Consider the following 21,775-nt stretch of genomic DNA (forward strand, 5'->3'; position numbering starts at 1 on the left):
ACGGCTGTATACTGAAACGACATTAGGTATGTTACAACGTATTATATGTTAAGGCTACGTTTAAACTTTAAATTTCATTTTAATGTTGACGTCTATCAGATTCGGTAGCATTCAAGATTTGTTCAGTGTACGGACTAACAGACTAATATCATTATTGCATAATTTGTACAGGTTTAAAATGTCGTGATGTGATTTTGAAGTGGATCTAGAGCATGGCTTAGTGTTAACACATGATTTGTAATATTCAGGTCTTGGGTTCGAAGCCCGCCATGTTTGATCTGATTTTCGAATTTTACATGTACATTATTTACACGACGTTCTTACGGTGAAGGAAAACATCGAAATTTAAAGATATGTGTGAAGTCAAGCAATACCCAATGGGTCAGCGTAGTTGACTATGGGTAGGCTCCAAGCCTCTTAGTAGGGACGTATAGTGGAGAAGTGGTTATAACAATAAAAGACGTATCAATCTTCATAAACATTTATTAATACAATATATCATTTCCATATTCCAATATACGTTATAATATAATACCATATTCCATCAGGAACGTACAATAAGAAGCTACGTACAGAAGTGTCTACTAGGCTGCAATTCCTTATACCCCCTGTGCGAGAGCGATACATTAAGATTCCATTTAAATATAACGAATTACTTGTATTTCGATACATATAGATAAGTTAAAAACTAAGTTGCCAATCGCAAATACAAATGGCGCTGTTATTCCCAAAGGCTTTCTGTTGAATCTTTCACCAAGTTTTCCATTATCGTTAGTCTCTTAAATAACTAGAACGTTTATTAATATAACTTTTTTTTTACTATTTTGTAATGACATCTACTTTCCTATTGACACAAGTTTACCATCAATATTAGCGCTACTTTCTACTTTTAGCTTATACTCTACATACATACATTTTAAGAAGTTAAACGCTGCCAGAGCTTGGGGTTCTGAGTCTAAACATAATGGGAAACAAAAATACAATCACCCAGAACCCGATGCTGTGGACAGTCGGCATGGTCTGAATGGCCGAGCATAACGTCGAGGCGTACTGATTGGGCAATAAGGCTGGGTGATTGCCCAACCACGTAAGCGGACGCCCGACTCATTCAGACAGAAGAATTATCTAAAAAAACCCAATAGATACTGCAAAGGAATCATATAATGCATTCTAAATTTTGTATAATAGGTCCAAAAATATTTTCAAACAGAAATATCTAGGTCCCTGTTTTGAATGGCGATCAAATCTAAGATGTGAAGATAGATGAGGGAAAGAATTAGATAGAAATGAAGTTGAAAGCAAGAGGTCCGGTGTAGCGCGGTGGTCGTGGCGTCGGAAGCGGGGGCATGGGGCTGATCTCAGCCCCACTTCTGGAAGAGGCCCATGCGCTGGCAGCGGCAATTGGAGCCCCAGAGGTTGCAGCGGCAGGAGGAGGAGTGGCAACAGTCGCCAGGCCTGTGGTCGCAGTTGCCACCGCGCGGGATGCAGGCACGCCTGAAAACGTAGATCAGCGACGAACGTCTGGAATCACATCATCGAATAGCTAGCCTAAGTCACGAGGCTACTGCTATGATATCTACGCAATGGATTTTATTTGTTCATGTCTGATACATTTTATAATTATTATAAAGTTGTCATATTTCATACAATACGAGACTACAATGATGATTTTATTTAGTGAATCGATTTTTCAATTTTACTGTCATTATTAATTCATATTTTCTACTATTTGAAATTGTTCAAGGTCGTTAATATTGCGTCCGAATTTTTTGCTAAATGAATGTAGTTAATAATGTAAATATGCATTATAAAAGAGCCTCTTTTATATAAGAGACTATTTACTCACTTGCCAACATCTCGTAAGGTTTGCAAATCGTTCCTGTCAGCGTAATCCGCCCAATCTAGATTGACATCCTCGTCTCCTGTTAGAAATTACGTTAAATCATAGTAAGCTTATTAACTAACAAAAAGTGCTGCTCTTGGAGGATCGCAAGTTTTTTACCCTATCACAATTTATAAAATAAAACTAAAAAGTCATAGTTTCATTAAAAAATCAATAAAATTTTGAATGAAATAAAAACTTGTAAGTTTTCTCTAAGTAAAAAGCTTAAATCTGAAAGAGTAATAGTTTCATAGTAAAGTGTACCATAAGATATTCTATTTTCTTTTTCGATCTGATGGGGCTGAAAGTCTCGTATGAGATACTATCATGTTACTTGGACATATTGTGTGGTGAAAATAACATTGTATCGGTACATTTCTTGTCGTATTGGCTTATTGTCTTTGATACAGTCTCTGCTTTCAATATTAATCTCTTGTTACGGAGTTGTTACTTAACAATTAAAACGTTGAATGCAGACCAGCTCTAAAACTCCTAGTACATATCTCACTTACAGTGCAAATAAGAAATGTATACATACAGGGTGTGTTACACCTGGTACAGGAACTGAAAGATAAGGAAAATGTCTGCTACTTTAAACGTGGATCGCTATATTTATTGTTAATTGTGAGAACTCTTCTTTCATCACAAGTTGCTAGGTCGGAGAAAGACCTTGTATACTTACCAGGATCAATGTAGGAAGCATCCACAGACTGCACCGCAAGCAGTGCAGCTGCAAGCGCGAGGAACATGGCGCCGGCGCGCTGCATGATAGCAGACCTCCCGCTGTTCGTCTGTACAAAAAACATCCTGTATGTAATATACAGCATGATTAATTAAACATAACCTAAAATTGCTAATGAACACGAAAGTGCCCACAAGTTTTTATGTCTGGTAGAGTTTGTAGCCTTAACTGCTGAATGAATTAAAATTAAATTTGGCATAAATGTCGAGGATAGTCTGGAAGAACACATAGGCTACTTGCCTAAAATAAAAACAGTTAATAAATTACTATACTTACTTCCGAACTCAAAGTCGTCAATGCAATATTAAAATAGAAATTAGACGGAAGAAAAATTAAAATATTTATTAACATGGCCGAAGAATATTTAAATATCGCGCGCGATTCCATCCGCATGGAATTGAAAAAAACAAAAGTGAATAGCCTGTGTTATTCCAGACTATCCTCTACATCTATACCAAATTTCATCGAAATCCGTTCAGTCGTTTAGGTTACAAAGTCTAACAATTCATCCAACTAAACTTCCTCATTTATAACATTAGTACGATTAAGTAATCATAATATGTAAGTACATATAATATAGGCTTTTACAATTTACTTGAATTCTAACATCTAAGCTACTAAATGATCAATCGATACGAGGCTTTATGTCTATACAATGTGTAACTTAAACCTCAAAGAATAGCTAATGATGCGTATAGGATTTTGGCAGCGCCTCGAATTCATTAACATGGCCTTTGTAGATTTAAACATCGACCGTCAACTTTTTCGTATATCTATTTCTCTACTATTATAATAAAGCGTAAACACACACTTCTTTGTTACCTAAGATGTCAGCAATTAGAGCATATTTTTGAATATTTTTTTTAATAAAAAGCCCTACACTTGCGTCAAGCTTTAGGCTATATATTTTAACACCAATAAACTTAGGGGGTAAATATTTTGGAACCCTAATATAGGAAATAGACCAAAAGTTGCTGCCAACATCAAGGAAGCAAGGTTTCATCATGTCATGTAATTTTGACATTTGTAATTGATAATTTGATAAAAGTAAACAATAAAATAAATTTTTCATAATTTCATGCGGATAAAGCCGCACGGGAACAGCTTGTCTTTGTAATAGTTTGAACTATCATGGTTTTTTTTAAATATTCTAACCAATCAGCTGTCATCGAAATTCACTCCGTATGCATGTCCTATTTCACACAATCCATCCATAATTTGTTAATAGATACATAATAAATACAATTTATATGAAACTAGCTGTTGCTTGCGATCTCGGCGCCGCGAAAGATTAACAAAAATAGCCTATGTTATTCACTGATAACCTAGCATTTTAATGGTGAAAGAATATCTCAAATCAATTCATACAATTATACAAATTTTTCCTTTTTACAATTTCAGTATAGACAAGTGCATAGTTTTATTATTTATTATATACCATTAATAGTGGTAGTGCCCGCTTTAACATCTTAGCAGGAATAGGCCGGCAAGCCCGGTTTAATACCACGACAGAAGACAGGCGTTGAATGGAAGCAATTCCGTGTTTCGTCTGATGAGTGTGGTGCCGGAGGCCTAATTTAAGTCCCTTTCTCTTGTCACCCTTTTCTTATAAGGAGGGGATGCGAAGGGGAAGTGGGTTTGACGGTGGAGGAGATGTATAGGAAGGGGAAATATCCTCTTTATGTGCGTCTCCTCCTCCGTCGTATAATGGTAAGCAACGCATCTGCAATTGCGGATGTCTATGGGCAGCGGTCGCTTTTTTGGATTCAGGCCGCTTGCTCGTTTGCAACCTTATGTTATAAAAAAAACCATTACCTTATTATTAATTTTATTCTATACCACGTTCGATTTGGTACTTTATTGTACACTACATTAAGTTGAATGTTCAATAAAAGTTGTAATTTACGACAAACGCGTTCCGCTACCTAAAGTCAACGTATTCCGCTAATATCAAAACTCGACCGACCACTAAAAGACTCGTCCCCAATGACATCTAAAGTTAACGACACAAAGAGAGAATTTTTCTGCCTTAAGCACCAGTCAATTTAAACCTACATAAAAACATACTTTGAGGCTTTTAGTGGAAATTACTGCTTTTTATTGTATGAAGAATAATATATTTTTTATATATCCTAGAACTTGAAATTTAACTCGCTACTTTCAGAATTAAAAGTTCCTACAAATCCTAGCTTAGTAAATCTTATCAACTTGTTTAGTAATTACTACTACTAATAAAAAGAAGTCTGTTATGTCCCCACTAATAATGGGTGACTGACGTATTTGCGTTGCTGATAACGAAAATGCATTAAAAATATTTTGTCTGTCTGTCCGCAAGCCACGTTTATTACGGGTAGCCGACATAGACGGGTATATTACAGGCTACCTTTTTATCTTAATAGTGGACGAAGTCGCGGGCAACAGCAAGTGTAAAATAAATGTACATTACATTTACGTTGTGGAGAGTATTTTCATATTACGTTAGTCAATGGCAACACATTATCACAATTAATTTGGTAACGCGTTACACTACTGGGAATAAACGAACAAATAGTCCGAGCCGAAATATGTTAAAATAGTATTAGCTAATTCCAACTAGAGCTCGGAAACTTTATAAAACGTGTTCGTTGTAGCATATTCAACATTAATATTTATTTAAAAAACATTTCAACGCTTACTAAACACATTAAAATGCAATCTTTAAATTATCTGTAATGTTATTATGGTTTTTTCAGAATAATACGGTACACTCCGTTCAAAATTAATAAATTCTCATTTCTGTAATTAACTTAATTTTTAATAAGTACTCGTATATTTCTCATTTCATTTTGATGTAATTCCAACGTAAAATCTCAAAATAAAGTAGACAAATTCTATCAATACTAACTTAAAATTAAAATAGCGTGCTTCTCGATTGGAAGATCGATCAAAAAATAATGTTTTACTCCCATTTGTTTGAATCTATAAATCAATCGATTGAATGAATAGAAAAATCCCATTGATTCGATAAGACCAACGGGAAACACCTTTAAATACAAGAATATGTACAAGTCTTTACCAGTTGTAAACCTACAAGATTGTATGCAGTATCTATACTACAAGTAAGGTAAACGCAATAAAGTGTAAAATATAGGATGGCACATTTGACCTAAATAGGTAAAGTACAGGTCAACCATGCCCACAGATTGCGCGGATAAAACTTATTTTTATTTTTTTATTAATATATTAGATGTTTCTCGCGACTTCGCCCGCGTGAACTTAAAAATTATAACAAAATGTAGCCTATGTTACTCGCAGATAAATTACCTTTCTAACGGTGTAAAAATTTTTAAAATTGTCCCAGTAGTTTTTAAGTTATTTCAATACATACAAAAACACAAAGTATAGATTAAAACCATAAAGTGACTTGACGCTGCTACTCATAAAGATGAGATAATTTCCTTAAAATAAAAGAAATATTTGTAAAATCCACAGTTAACACTTACTAATATTAACTTTACAATTATAAATTCTTCCTATTTCTTACTCCTAATTCCGGATTTATTTATTTATTTATTGATAAACCTACATGACAAAATTATGACACATTCACATTCACACAATACAGTAAGTAATGCACATAATTTATAGGTTTACACGAGATACATAGAAAAATAACAACAACAGTAACAATACTACCTACAACAGTAGACAGAATACGTTTTTATCTATTTTTGATTGAACCCAAAACGTATCATTTAAATTCAATTTAAGCGATAACCTCTCGTAGACATTTCTCTCTTATCTCGTAGTTAAATAAAAAAATATTAAAATATAAATAGCTATTTGCTATCAAATATCATATGAAATATATACCATAGCACGTTAAAATAAACTGACATACGACAAAAACAGTAACTAATTTGTAGGTTATTTGGTTAAAAATACAACATTCAAAAGTTGTTTCGTATAATGATGTAACATACACGCTAATGTTTTTGTAATGTAATTGCTTACCAACGTAGTAATTAAGTACGGTTTTCCAATGCCAATTTACCAATACAAAAACATATTACCATCCCTCTTAATTGCTTTGAAATAGCTGAGATAACACTAGTTTTTAACAATTCTTTCCACAATGATAACTAACGTTTAATTTTATAAATGCATGTCGAGCTCGTGACGTCATCGAGGGCTCAGCCTACCGTAAATTAAGGTTTATTAGGCCTTCAAACCATGTTTAGTAATGTACAGTCAGCAACAAAAACATGCATACATTTACAAATTAGAAACTTGTAAAGACCGTCGTTTTCTAAAATGTATTTTGATAGTATTCAAATTGAAGCATACGGAAAAAACCATACGTATTTTTGAAACCGAATGCGTATACACGTTTCTTAAGATTTGTAAATATATACACACTTGCTGTTCTCGTCCGACTTCATCCGCATGAAATTATGAAAATTTTATATTATTGTTTACATTTGTCAAATTATCAATTATAAATGTCAAAATGACATGACATGTTGACAACCTTGCTTCCTTGATGTTGGCAGCAACTTATGGTCTCTTTCTCACATTGAAGTTTTAATCCATAATATTTACCCCCTAAGTTTAATGACGTTAAAATATATAGCCCAAACCGTGACGTGAATTATTCAAAAATATGCTGTAATTGCTTACATCTTAGGCAACAAAGAAGTGTGTGTTTATGCTTCATTATAATAGTATAGAAGTATAAATTGCAGCCGACTGTACTTTATAATGTAAACTTTAATCTATCAATGAGAGTGTTTACTTGGCATTCAATATATTTATGGGTAATAAAAGAGCTATCGATTAAGAGTGGAGAACTAAGTGGATTACATGTTGACGCGCTACTTTTTTAAAAAGTATAAAATGTAAATACTGTTTTAATTGAATTTGGTAACAGGTATTAGAAGTTCTTAAAGAAATTGAAGCCTGCTAATGTTTTGTAATTCCATTTCCGTTAAGATAATTTCATGACGTCATACTCAGGTCACACGTAGAGAAATATGCATGTCTTGTCTAGCTGTTGTGTGATTGTCGATTGTTTTGCAACCGATTCAACTGTTTAGTTGCACACTGTAAGCTCAAAGAAATTATAGCGCAACTAAACAGTTGTGCGAGAGTTTGGTCAAAGGTAACAAAAATATTTCTTTATTTCCTAATTTACTATAATTAATTAATGCAAATAAATAATACATAAATTGGGGAAGATTACCATTTCCAAGAACTTTGTAAATCCTTTTGTCGACATGCAAATGTAACATAGGAAATTATTACGACGCAAATTCTACTCTTCTGAGATATGTAAATTTGGGAGTAGAATTTATTACATTCGAAGTTAGGAGCCGTCATCAGGAACATCGTGTGACGTCATATATCAATGTAATAACTAAGTACAGTTAGGGAATCTGGCGGTGTCCCTTAACAGCTACATTCATTGGAACATTTTTAAAGCGCGGAAATGAAACAAGAATCAATACAACGCTTATGTCTGTACGAAAGTCAGTTAATGATTTGAATTACGGTTAGTTTCTTTTCATTATTATTGTTTTGTTTGCACTCGCTATCTAATTAGCTATTTGTAGAACGAGAGGGAGTTTGTCTCGTTGTAATTAACAAGGCAATACCTAATCACGGCGGAATTTCGCAACAGTACCTGGAAGATATTTCGCACCATATAGTTCTTGCGTAAATAAAATAAATTTGAAATAAAAATTTTATTTATACATTATTAAAAAAAAATGAATAATATTTAAATATACATGTTATTGAGTAGCTGCGTCTTATTTTTAGTCCTTACTTTTAAAATAAATAAATAGACTTTGAATGAATTTCAGGACATCCTGTGTAAAGAATCAGGACAATAAACAATAAAATTAAATGTACGTAGGGTGGAATAGATAATACTGTAGTATAGAATATTAAATACATTAATAATCTTAATAAGGTAATAAGAGCCAAAGGCATTTAAGATTGGTAGGTCTAATGAAGAATCCAGACTGGTATTAGTTAAGCCGTGTTCTATAATTAACCAGCTGGCAACTTCGTCCGCGTGTAATTAAAAAAAAAGTAAAATATAGCTAATGTACTAAAAAGATTACCTGTATAAGATAAGCTTTTTAATGGTATGAAATTGACATTGACGCAGTAGTTTTTGAGTTATTTTAATACATATAAAAATACAAATCTTTCCTCTTTATAATAGTACAAATAGCTTTTAAAATTAATTCGGTTTAGCATATATTAGTGTATAATATAAATAAAATAAAGTATCCTTGTACTCATTTTATCCAAAAGGAATTGTTATTTATTCTGAATAATAACAATACTTCAACAAAACCAAAAATTACTAGTAAACAAATGAAACGCGTAATGTCCCCTTGAATATTTATGAGAGCTTTTGCGGTCAACAAGACAGTAGCGTACTTATCGGCTGAGCCATCTATTGTTACAATTTCCAATTATAAATTAAATTTGTAATAATTAACGTAAAAAACAATCTTACTAATTATATATTTGCGAAAGTTTAGATGGATGAATGTTAGAGTTTGTAGCCTAAACGGCTGAACGGATCTTGACGAAATTTTGGACGAAATTTTTCATAGACGGATTGGATGGTCTGGAAGAACACATAAGATATTCCTTGTTTTTTTATTCCACGCGGACAGAGTCGCGGGCGAAAGCTAGTGAAAATAAATAACATAAAGAAGTACAAAGTACAAACACAAATCATCAATAATTAATGGTTTCAACTAATTGAATTAATTCAACGGCATTTTTTTAAATGAAATTGACAATCTCATTCTTGTTCAACAATTACGTATAATTTACACAAAATGTATTACATAATTTCTCTTTTAAGTACTTAAGGAAGGATAAATATTTCTTTTGATAATGTGATAAAAAAAAGTTACCTAAACCAACACAAATGTTATCACACAATTCTCAACTCACCGTTAGTAGCACTAAACACGGACGATAAATAGTAGGGGTAAATACGTACGCGCGCGTTAATTTCGTATCGTCGGGACGCCTCCCCGACTGTTCGGGAGGCGAGTCGCAGCACGAGTGACTGCCAGCGCGTCGAACCAGCCCTTATACCACAGCCTGATGCGAAACCAGTAGGCGGAACTCTATAGAGCTGAATAAAATAAAATTATTAAGGATATTTTAATGTGACATTTTTAATTAATTAATAAGTACACTAGTGGAAAGATTGAATTTAATAATTCATTTCTTGTTAAATTTGTAGTGTGCAAGACAAATTTAATAGGATATAAGTTGGTCTACGTAAAAAAACTGAATGTTAGTTACTATTAGGTTACATTAAAATTAACTATAAAATACATTCTTCTTGTAAGCAACAATAATTTAAATAAAAGCGAGCTGTAGCAATTATTGCATAAATGGGCTGTGAAATTTATAAGAATTGTGCGCTATTACATGATCTCTTTTATCAGTTCCCTATTTGACTACTTTTTCTCACATAATATAGGCATAAATGCTGACAATTCGGACATAGTGATAAATCAAATGTCTACTTGTAAAATTATCACATATACACGTGGTATATAAAAAAATGCGCAATTTTTCTAAAATCCTGGTATACAGCTCTATATGATATATTCGACAGTGCCGTCTCTGTCACACCACCGCGGGTTGTCAACAAAATGTTATTAGTCGTCATCTGCGCCGTCGCTCTTTGCTCGCTTACTGGTCTAGTAGCAAATGCTAGCGGAAAACTGAGCAAATACATTCAAATACTCCCCTCTACAAGGACGGAAGCGACAAACTACAGTTTTATACGAGAACGGAACTTGAATCGATTATCGAACGATATTACTTCTGGAACAACTTTTTCTTTTCTATTCTCTACATTCTACAACTTTCTTGTTTCATTTATGTAAATTGAATTTAGAAGTAATCCATACATATAATAAAATTGAAGTGTCTGTAATATCTAAAGAAAAAATCAGATTTCGGTAATATGATGTATTTGCGTTGCTCATAACGAAAATCGCATTTCATTTTTTTTGTCTGTCTGTCCGCAAGCCGCGTTTGTTCTGGGAAATCTCCGAAACGGCTGGGCCGATTTCGACCAGACTCTTTCACTGAGGTATCTAACATATTATAGGCTACTTTTTTATATTAATATAGCGTGGACGTAGTCGCGGGCAACATCTAGTTATACAATTATCTTCTTTACATTGATAATTGTGTATGTAAACGGTGATTTATTTTAATGCAACGCAACGAAATCTTAGACATGTCGATATCTACACTTGTAGACCGCTACGACGTAGCAAAATACTTCAGTATCTACGATGGGTATCACATTTTTAATATAAGCGTATTATGACTCATTAAAAATGTAATATCGATATATTGTGTACTAGCTGTTGCTCACGACTTCGCCCACGTGATATTACAAATATAACCTATTACGTTCGCCCGTTTTTTTCAACCTATTACCAAAAGTATTAACTTAGTAGTAATCTACGTAATAACATAAATCTAAAGATGCAAGATTCCAAATTCCTAAGCCCAGTAGTTTGTAAGCTGATTTTTCGATTACCCTTATTGTTTGTGTTCGCGATATCTTCTATACTTCTTTTTAACGCCGCTGTCCAGAAACACGCTGTTTATTAATAGTTACTAAACATTAGTAATAATAAAATATAGCCTGTGTTACTCATAGATAAATTACCTTTCTGATGTTGAAAAAATGTCCCAGTAGTTTTTGAGTTAATTCAATACATACAAAAATACAAGGTTTCCCTCTTTATAATATTAGTATAGATATAAATTTCTATGATAATCCATTAATTTTATGACAATTGCCAACCATTTTTGACTTTTTTTAATATAAATTTTCTTCTCTTTCTTCAATGTTAGATATCTATAGTTGAATCTTAAAAACGCAAATATTAAAATGAACTGGAAATTAATGTTGAAGAGTGCAACTAGTAAAGCTTGTAAAGTCCATAACTTTCCCGATATCAAGGTGGGTGTATTTTATTGAGAAAAGTCAACACATCGCAGCATATTGCACTTAGAGTTGCTTACCTTATGTTATATTTTTATAACAACAAATAACTTCGCTATTCCATAAAATTTATAGTGTACTTTGAAACTTTTATCTATTGAATTTAAATTTTCTATAGCCCATTTTCAAATATGTCGCAGTTATACAATGTATATCCATTTTGCTACTTAAAACCATGTAATTTTTGATTATGATAATGCCAGCTCAATTCCTTAACTAATTAGTCGAACTGTTCTGTTAAAACTGCTCATCATCATCACCAGCTCACTATACGTCCCCACCGGCTCGGAGCCTATCCTAATACGGGGTGACTAGGCCATAGTCAACCACGCTGGCCAAGTGTGGGTTGGTCGACTTCACACATATCTTTGAATTTCTTCGCCGATATGTGCAGGTTGCATCACGATGTTTTCCTTCACCGTAAGAACGTCGGGTAAATTATGTACATATGAAAATTCGAAAAATCGAAAATCACATTGGTATATGGCATGATTCGAACCCAAGACCTGTAGATTACAAGTCAAGTGTTCAAACCACTGAGCCACCGACGCTCGTCGCAAAACTGCTCGTTTGTAGGGAAAACATTAACAGTACAGTTCAACTGACAGTTAAAATTTTGTCAACACAACAGTTCTACTGTTCAATTAAAACTGTCAATTATAACTGACCATCTGTAGCTTAATGTAGTAAACAATACACACCAGTAACCCAGAGGTGTAGACAATGGTTTTGGCACGGCTCTGACATAGCGCTGTCTACTCCAGAAACATACAAATTCGTATGCAATGTAATGTAGCAATTAATTAAAATTTTATAGCCTCGTGAACTTGTGATTTCCTTATACGTCGTAAACCAATGCATTAGCTAATATGAACATCGACATAAAGCTTCAAAGACTACTTTAAAAGAGTCGTCAGTTTAACCTAATAATGTTCAAAGCTTTTATGATGGTTACAAATTTCAACGAGAAAAGATTATTGGGGGCAAACGAGCGGCGTGAACACTAAGGTGGTCAACGACGCCCATGGACATCCGCAACACCAGAGGAGCTACAGATGCGTTGCCGGCCTTTAAGGAAATGATAGGCTCGCTTCTTGAAGGACCCTAAGTCGTATTGGTTTGGAAATACCGCCGAGGATAGACCGTTCCACAACGCGGCTGTGCGGAGCAGAAAGTTCAGCGAAAACCGCACGATAGCTGCGTTCTTGTCATTTATTTTTAAAAAAACTAAAGAAGATGGAATTTCGACCTTTAATGTAGAGGAACAGAAAAAGGATATTTCCAACTCGTTAATTCAACCATAAAAGTTGATATACGGGCTCTAAAAAGTAAGGCGGAACATAAGTAAACTGAACTTTAATTCAGTAAATAATTATTTTATTACAATGTTGTCTTAAATAGGAACGAATGTTTGGATGGATGGATGTTTGTTAGAATTGTAGCCTAAAAGACTGAACGGATCTCGATAAAATTTGGCATGGTAGAGCTTAGTGCTAAAAAACACATGGGCTACTTTTGTTTTTCTCGCTGAGTGAATCTAGGGCTAAAGCTGGTTTCTCGTAATAATAATAGAAAAGTTTTATCTATGTTAGATTTATTATAATAGATGCAACTTTCTATTGTTTGATACGAGTTCATATAATTGGATTTGGAATATCAAACCAATTTAATTTGTAACACGAACAAGTAGAAACTATGTTATTTTATTGTTACAAGCTAGTTAATGTTTTCTAACTGTAGCGCTACGAATTTAACATTGTGTTTAATTGATTTATGTGAAAATGTTTTTTTAGAATTATAGTTTTGACTAGCTTTCTCTCTCGTGTGTTTTTAATAAATATAATGATTCAGCATATCTTTTTAATTCCGATTTTAGATGTTAATTAAAAGATGCCAGTTATATCAATATTTGGAGATGGATTTTAAAAGGTAAAAAAATAAAATTTCCATATAAAATGTACTACTGATCTGGGTGAAGGACATTTTGGGACACCAAGGGCAGGAAATTAGAACACGGTCAAAGTTGTTATGTTGTAAAATAGAGCCTTAAAAAAAGCCTTTATCGATAAAACATAAAATATATCGTTTAATTGTAAACGAGTGAATATCGAAAATGTATTTAATTTAAGTCCAAAAAAAATTTGCAAAAACGTAATAATTATAAAATAAACAAAACTCTGTAAACACAACATGAGATTGTTCTAATAAGGCTTCCTCATTATAAGTTTATTAAAGGTACGTGTACCCCTTAAGGAATCATGTCAAAAACTTTGAGAAATTTTATTTTGTGTTATGAATTTATTCCGCTTCAATTTTTTCGTAATAAAAAAAACTTCCATTCCATCTTAACATTCGCATTTATTTCATTAACGTTCAGTAGTTTTTGGATTTTTTAAAGACCATCATCTTGAAACATTAGTTTTTTATTTTCATGAAGAAATGTAAAATAAATTGCTTCCATTAAAGCAGCCGCAACGCTGCTAAAAGGAAATAGTTCGAATTCAAACAAACAAATGTAAATTATTGAAGATCGTGCTATTGCATAAAATAAACTGAAAGAAAATTAAATAAATTCTAGTGTTAACATTGAATATTTAGTCTAGATATAAATCTACATAAGTATTTATTGCGTTACATAAAATATTCTTAGATATTTCGATTACGATAAATTATTTAAAAAAATAGATGAACGGCTATACTACTTGTTCATCATCAACTTGCCCTTATCCCTTATGAAGGGTCGGCACAGTATGTGCTGCTCTTCCGTACATCTCTATCAGCCGTCATATCTGAATCCACTCCTTTTTTATATACTCTTTCAGACAATCCATACATACTTTTTTCGGTCTTCCTCTTCCTTTACTTGTTAATTACATTAAAACAAACGCTAAAGCAACTACATAAAGATATCGAACGTTCCGTGTTGATGATTAGAAATATACTGAGCAACTGAGCTTCTGAGCGACTTTTATAAAACTACATCTACTATTCCTTCCGTTTCCAAATAATGATAACAATATTATTTTCTGGAGAGACTACATAAATATTATCACCAGTAATTTTCCCTACATAGTGTCGGCACAGTATGGACTCTTCCATAAAACTATCTATATATGAATTCGATTCCTTAAGCATATCCAATTTCACAAAATCCATTCATACTTTTTCATTTACTTTCAAATTCGGTAAAATAAAATTAATTTCATATAAAAACTGATAGAACAATTTCGACGTAACTTTGTTAAATAGAGCTTAAGAAACTAACACCTTAGAGGCACACCCTTAAGTAACTTGCTAAGTTTCAGACACAACTTAATGAGATCGTGCCCTCCACTAACTTCGTGGATTCACTTTTATTTTCAAACCTCGAGGGGGTATCCAATTTTTATCTTCGAAATGTAGGTTTCTTTAGGAAGTGATTTTTAGCTTCTGTAATGTTTAACGATGATAACTGGAAGTAAGTTATTATTTTTGTATAAAAATTACAAGTATTTTTTACAAAAAGCACCATAAATAGATAAATTATCAAACTATCACACTTATAAATGCGAAAGTTTAGATGGTTGTTTGTTAGAGTTTGTAGCCCAAACAGCCGAACGGATCGCGATGAAATTTGGCATAGATATAGTCCTGTATATATAAACTAGCTGTTCCCATGCGACTTCATCCGCATAAAGTTATTAAAATTATGGTCAACAACTTATGGTATCTTTCCCACATTAGGGTTTTTATCCAAAATATTTATTTTCCCCTAAGATTAAAGGCGTGAAAATTTATAGCCTAAAGCGTGACGTGTGTAGGGCTTTTTATTAAAAAAATTATTATTAAAAAATATGCTGTAATTGCTGACATCTTACGCAACAAGTAAGTATGTGTTTACGCTTTATTATAATAGTATAGATACATAAAAGCCTTTTCTATTAATAAATAAATGTAAGAAAAAGACAGTAATCACATAATTGAAATTGATCATGTAAATATTTTAGAAAAAAACATCTACAATTTGTTTCGAGTTATAAACTGGAGACTCCATTGTAGTCTTAAACGACAGGCGTTTAAGTATTCATCCGAGCAACAATTGTAAGAAGATAAATGGTAGTTAAAAAACAATTAAAGTTGCCATTAATAATTCACAGACGCTAGTCCCGGAATACGGAATGAAGTGCAGTTGTATTACATTATTGTTACTTAATGAACTTGAATAACAAATGAACTAACTTACTCTCGGAATGTTAAAGTCTTGAGTCCATGCTATTGGAATTGCGAAGTAAAGTGTAATTGTTTTTGAATGAAATAACAATGAACTTATCTATAAAGTTCTGAATAGGGTTAAAAACATTCTTGTATTCGAAGTATTTCATTTATTGTTTTGTCATTGTTGTGTTAAAAATTATTTATTAAGTTTTCGATCTGTTTTACGTAAGTTCTTACTGTAAAAAATATATTGTACTTTTATATCTTTTATATATCTACGACTAAACAGAAATAAATACATGTTTTTCTAACGATTTTCTCTCTAAATGTTTATCTATAGTTGATTTTTTTACATTATCTATACATATAAATAAAATTAGAGTAATCATCATCCACTTGCCCTCATCCCTTATGAAGGGTCGGCACAGTATGTGCTGCTCTTCCATACATCTCTATCAGGCGTCATATCTGAATCCACTCCTTTCTTAAGCATATCCTCAAATGCTATAACAAATAACATATAAAAAATTGGAGTGTCCGATCGTAATATTAAAAAAAATACTCCAGATTTCGCGAAGAAGATTATTTGCTTTGCTGTTAATGAAAATCGGATTTAACTTTTTTTTCTATCTGTCTGTCTGTCCGCAAGCGGCGTTTGTTCAGGGTATCTCCGAAACAGCTGGACCGACTTCGACCGAATTTTTACTAAAGGGTAGCTAACATAGACGGGCATATTATAGGCTACTTTTTGTCTTAGTATTGCGTTGACGAAGTTGGGGGCAACAGCTCGATATAATAATTATACAGTGGTAGTGCCCGCGTTAACATCTTAGCACAAATAGGCCGGCACGCCCGGTGTAATACCACGACCACACAGAAGACAGGCGTGAAATGGAAGCAATTCCGTGTTTCGTCTGATGAGTGTGGTGCCGGAGGCCTAATTTAAGTCCCTTTCTCTTAACCACCCTTTTCTCATAAGATGTTGGGAAGAGGAAGTGGATTTGACAGAGGAGGAGATGCATAGGAAGGGGAGATATCCTCTTTATGTGCATCTCCTCCTCTGTCATAAGGATAGGCAACGCATCTGCAATTACGGATGTCTATGGGCAGCGGCCGCTCGCCATTTTGGCGGATTCTAGTAGCCGCTTGCTCGTTTGCCACCTTTTGTTATAAAAAAAAAATAATTATAGGGTTAACATTATCAGGTAAGTTACCACATACATGTGAATATTAACGTACGCAAGTCGTGAAATCTCTACTAATAGGTTAATATAATAATTTATTAACCTATTATCATACTCAGTACCAATAACAACACCGATCCCAAATCTGTTATGATTTTATACAACGAGACTCATAGTTTGCTTTGCAGTTTTGATATCAAGTTAATTATTTTTGGATACACAAACAAAGCATGGAAATAGAAACGTAGGATCTTTTTTTGGTGGCATTTTACCTAAATTTTCGTGCCGCAAATTCACATCAGTTAAAGCCGGGTTAGACATAGATAAATGTATGTTGTACACGTGCCTACGTAACGGAAGTCTCAAGTTACTTAATTTATTATTTAACACTTAAGTAAAAAGTAGATGAAGTTTTAAAGTAAAGAAATTTCTCAATAAAGATGTTCTAAGTCGATTGAAATTGCTATAAAATATCGGTCCGGGAACGTTGCATTGGAATTGAGTTACAGACTTCAAATTAAATAAACGATGGGACATTCGAGAATCTTGTCTTTTAGTATTTGCAATATATTCTATAACAAAGTTGAATGATTTTTACGATACATAAATTAAAATCAAATAAACACGTAGCATTTTTTTTTTATTATTTCGTTAATGATTTAAGTTGTATTATACTTATGTTATAAAGAGAAAAGTGACATTTTTGTATGTATATGAAATAACTCAAATACTAGTAGGCCGATTTTATTTTTTTTTACATTTAGAAGTCACGTTATCAGTGAGTAACATAGGATATATTTTTTACTAATTCACACAGACGAAGTTGCGAGAAACAGCTTGTTATTCATAAAAATTTATAATAGAATAACTTTAGTATAATTCTTTTTAAGGAACTTTATTTTAGTAAGAAGTAAGCAAAGGTCGTTCAGAGGTCAGTTATTCAAACATCTATTTACGTGAATAGCTCCGATAGATTTAGCACTCGCCTGGTTTTAGATTGTTGTACATATTTCTATTTTAATAAACTTGGCTTTTATTTTCGTATATGTAATTACGTAACGTTAATATCTTTACATTTGTAGCCTTATCCGGTTATCTATATCTATACTATTATAATAAAGCGTAAACACACACTTCTTTGTTGCCTAAGATGTCAGCAACTACAGCATATTTTTGAATTATCCTTTTTTTAATAAAATGTCCTACACTTACGTCACGCTTTAGGTTATATATTTTCACGCCATTAAACTCAAGGGGTAAATATTTAAGATAAAAACCCTAATGTGGGAAAGAGACCATAAGTTGCTGCCAACATCAAGAAAGAAAGATTGCTAAGGTTTGTCATGTCGTGTCATTTTGACATTTGCTATTGATAATTTGACAAATGTAAACAACAAAATAAAATTTTCACAATTTCATGCGGATGAAGCCGCACGGGAACAGCTAGTCTCGAATATTCATGACAACTTATTAGTAAAGTTATCGACAAAATTTGTATGAGATTTATTGGGGTACATTACACTCGATAGTGTTTAGAGTAGACGCAACTGTCTTGCAAATATTCGTGATAGACCCTCAGCAGTAATGAATAATAGTGACTAGTTTTCTTTGTATAATTCTAATCGTAGTTTGTTAAGTATATACAAATGTTACTTTTATCAAGTAAAGTAAATTAAGTAAAAAACAATTACTTGGTATATTTTTATCTATAAATCGTGGACTTACTTGAAAAATAATAACGAACAATTTACTTCTTTCCTGCTGTTGCGGATTTCTTCGTAGACATCTTTCTCGATAACATTTTCCAGGTTGCAATTTCTGCAGCGACTGCTTTTATACTTCTGTGTATTATAAAGTCGAACGAACAAATTTGAATGTTTTTCGATTAGTTTATTTTAGTAAAATATCGAATGTTGGTAAATTACTATTTCAGACTTAACGATTGCACAAGTTTCCTTAAAATTATCATAGTTACAAAAATGTCTTGAAAACCATTCTTCAATTTACTGGTTACTAGTTGTTGCTCGCGACTTCGTACGTGTAAAAAAATAAAAAGTAATAAAAAATATATCCAGATTTTACTAAGAGATAATATAGCTTTTTAATGGCGATTTTTTTTTTTGAAATCGGTACAGTAGTTTTTGAGTTATCTCAATATATATAAAAATACAAATCTATCCTCTTTATAATATTAATATAAGTATAGATTATATTGGGGTTATAGTATTACAGATTATTTATTATTTAAGACTCATGATTTGCTATCAGTTTTCCAACTGAAACTGACAATATCCTGACGTCATAGACAAGGCAATTTAAAGTCTATTTCGAATAATATTCAATATTTCCAGCACATTGGCTTCGTCCCACGTCAAGTAGTTGTAAATTCAATTTCAAACTCATATCGAAGTAATACAACATGTATGGTTGCCGCACTATAGGTGCGATATCTACATATTTTTAAATTCAAATATTGCGTTCAAAATAACATTTTTTTTTACATTCTGTTATTTCTTAGTTGTATTTTGTACTTTTCTGTTTGCTCTATCGGTTCACATAAAGTTAAGATATCTGTATACGTTCGTTATCTTACTTCTTACTAGTCTTACTAATATTATAAATGCGAAAGTTTAGATAGATGAATGTTTGTTAGAGTTTGTAGCCTAAATTGCTGATCGGACCTCTATGAAATTTGGCATAAAGTAAAGGATAATTTGGAAGAACACATAGGCTACTTAGTTCTGGTTTTTTTAATCACACACGGACGGAGTCGCGGGTTAAAGCTAGTTTAATGATAAAGAAATATTATTATAAAAAAATCCTTGTAATCTGTCTAACATTGACTAAACTCGTTCGTTTTAAAAAAAAGTAGAACTGGATTGTATAATTTTATACATTCATGAAAATACCTTTCTCAATTCCGATTCGTTTGGGCAACGTTGAATTTCTTTTACAATGAAATTTATAAAGGTACGGACTACATCGACCGTTTGTTCTATTTACATACAAACTTATTCTGCGTATATGTCTGACTAGCTGTTCCCATGCGACTTCATCCGCATAAATTTTAAAAGAAATCATTTTATTGTCAAATTATCAATTGCCAATGTCGAAATTACATTAAATGATGTCAAACAGGCAACTTTGATTTCTTGATGTTGGCAGCAACTTATGGTCTCATTCCCATATTAAGGTTTTTATAAAAAATATTTACCCCTAAGTTTAATGGCGTAAAAATATATAGTCTGAAGCGTAACGTAAGTGTAGGGCTTTTTATTTAAAAAAGAGTTATTCAAAAATACGCTAATATTGCTGACATCTTAGGCAACAAAGAAGTGTGTGTTTACGCTTTATTATATTAGTAGTTAGATAGATAAAGGTGGGTTTCGAGGGAGCGTAATACTGCACGCATTACCCACTTCGATCAGTCGACTCGAGCATTTCTGTGTAGACATCTTTAAAACACTGTCTACACTAGTCCGCACCATGAAACGAAACATGTATGAAATTGTACTAAATTTTACTCAAATAAACATTACAATGCTGACATTAACAAGAGGGCGCCAGAGTTTAGAAATACACAATACGTAACACAATGACTCCGCAACTTGGTTTCATGTAGCCTTTTGATAATAAATGTTTGCTCCATTAAACTTCTGCGTACACTTTTACACACTGGAAAAGTTTGTGATAGGTTAGTATTATAACGGCTTGTTAATAGTCTCCATAGTAAATGAAGGCGTATTGGCAAACGATTTGAACACTATTCATCAGTAATTATTACAGATAACGATTTATTTAAAACAAACGTAGTAAGAAGACAGAAGACAGGTGTGAAATGGAAGCAATTCCGTGTTCCGTCTGATGAGTGTGGTGCCGGAGGCCTAATTTAAGTCACTTTCTCTTTACCACCCTTTTCTTATAAGGAGAAGATGGAAAGGGGAAGTGGATTTGACGGGGGAGGAGATGCATAGGAAGAGGAAAAAACCTCTTTATGTGCGTCTCCTCTACTGTCGATGAAGCGTAGGCAACGCATCTGTAATTGCGAATGTTTATGGGCAGCGGTTGCTTCCCACTTCTGTGGATTCAGGTGGCCGCTTGCTCGTTTGCCACCTTATGTTATAAAAAAAAATATATGTTATCGCGTACATAAACTATCTTCTAGTAAAATTCCCGTCAACTTGGTCCTATTATTCCTGAGATATCTCGGAAGGAACAGATTTTTAAGGACAAAAAGACAGAACGACAAACATTTTAAAAATAAGCACTTCGTTGGGTAAAGCAAATACTTCATATACAGGTGGGATCGTGGTCATAAAAATATACATGAAAAATTATTGTATTAACATACAGACACTCCAATTGTATTAATTGTATAGATGTAATCTAACACGCAGAAAAACACATTGATTATTCCATTAATGTATTTTATAAATTAAAAACTGTATACAAAAATATACAACTGAAATAACTATACAAAAATATTATAAAATATTACAATTTCATCAAACAAATGTACAAGTATTGTTGCTATACAAAGCACCTGCTCGGAATCGATTACTTTGTACTTTTAACGTTCTTATTTGAGTTTTATCAGAATTTGCTCGCGAACAATGCACGATTGTTTAGGGAAAACCGAACGACTATATAAAACATTTATGTCGGAATTGCGGAAACAAATATCAGCTAGGCCTTGCCCAAAGTCAACAAGACCAGTTGAT

The 21,775-nt window shown here is 32.8% G+C and overlaps 2 protein-coding genes across 3 annotated transcripts in view; one reads left to right on the forward strand and one right to left on the reverse strand.

The window, feature by feature from the left end:
• Positions 1 to 465: 465 nt before the first annotated feature.
• LOC106111230 (U8-agatoxin-Ao1a-like) lies at positions 466 to 9,698 on the reverse strand. Of its 2 annotated transcripts, none has more exons than XM_013293261.1 (4): positions 9,634 to 9,698; positions 2,565 to 2,673; positions 1,847 to 1,922; positions 466 to 1,521 (listed from the first exon to the last, which is right to left on the reverse strand). In XM_013293261.1, exons 2-4 carry the CDS (start codon positions 2,647 to 2,649, stop codon positions 1,359 to 1,361), a joined length of 324 nt encoding a protein of 107 aa, XP_013148715.1. In that variant the 5' UTR covers positions 2,650 to 2,673; positions 9,634 to 9,698; the 3' UTR covers positions 466 to 1,358. The 2 variants fall into 2 exon arrangements, with proteins under 2 accessions (XP_013148715.1, XP_013148707.1); XM_013293253.1 differs by having other exon boundaries at positions 9,585 to 9,687.
• Positions 9,699 to 17,959: 8,261 nt separating this feature from the next.
• LOC106111375 overlaps positions 17,960 to 21,775 on the forward strand; it is a 6,961-nt gene continuing 3,145 nt past the window's right edge. Inside the window, exon 1 of the mRNA XM_013293432.1 lies at positions 17,960 to 17,985. The gene's annotated coding sequence lies outside the window, so the exon portion shown is untranslated. The remainder of the gene's footprint in view (positions 17,986 to 21,775) is intronic.

The sequence above is a fragment of the Papilio polytes genome, unplaced genomic scaffold (genome assembly GCF_000836215.1).
Source record: "Papilio polytes unplaced genomic scaffold, Ppol_1.0 DF824382.1, whole genome shotgun sequence".
Taxonomy (NCBI): domain Eukaryota; kingdom Metazoa; phylum Arthropoda; class Insecta; order Lepidoptera; family Papilionidae; genus Papilio; species Papilio polytes.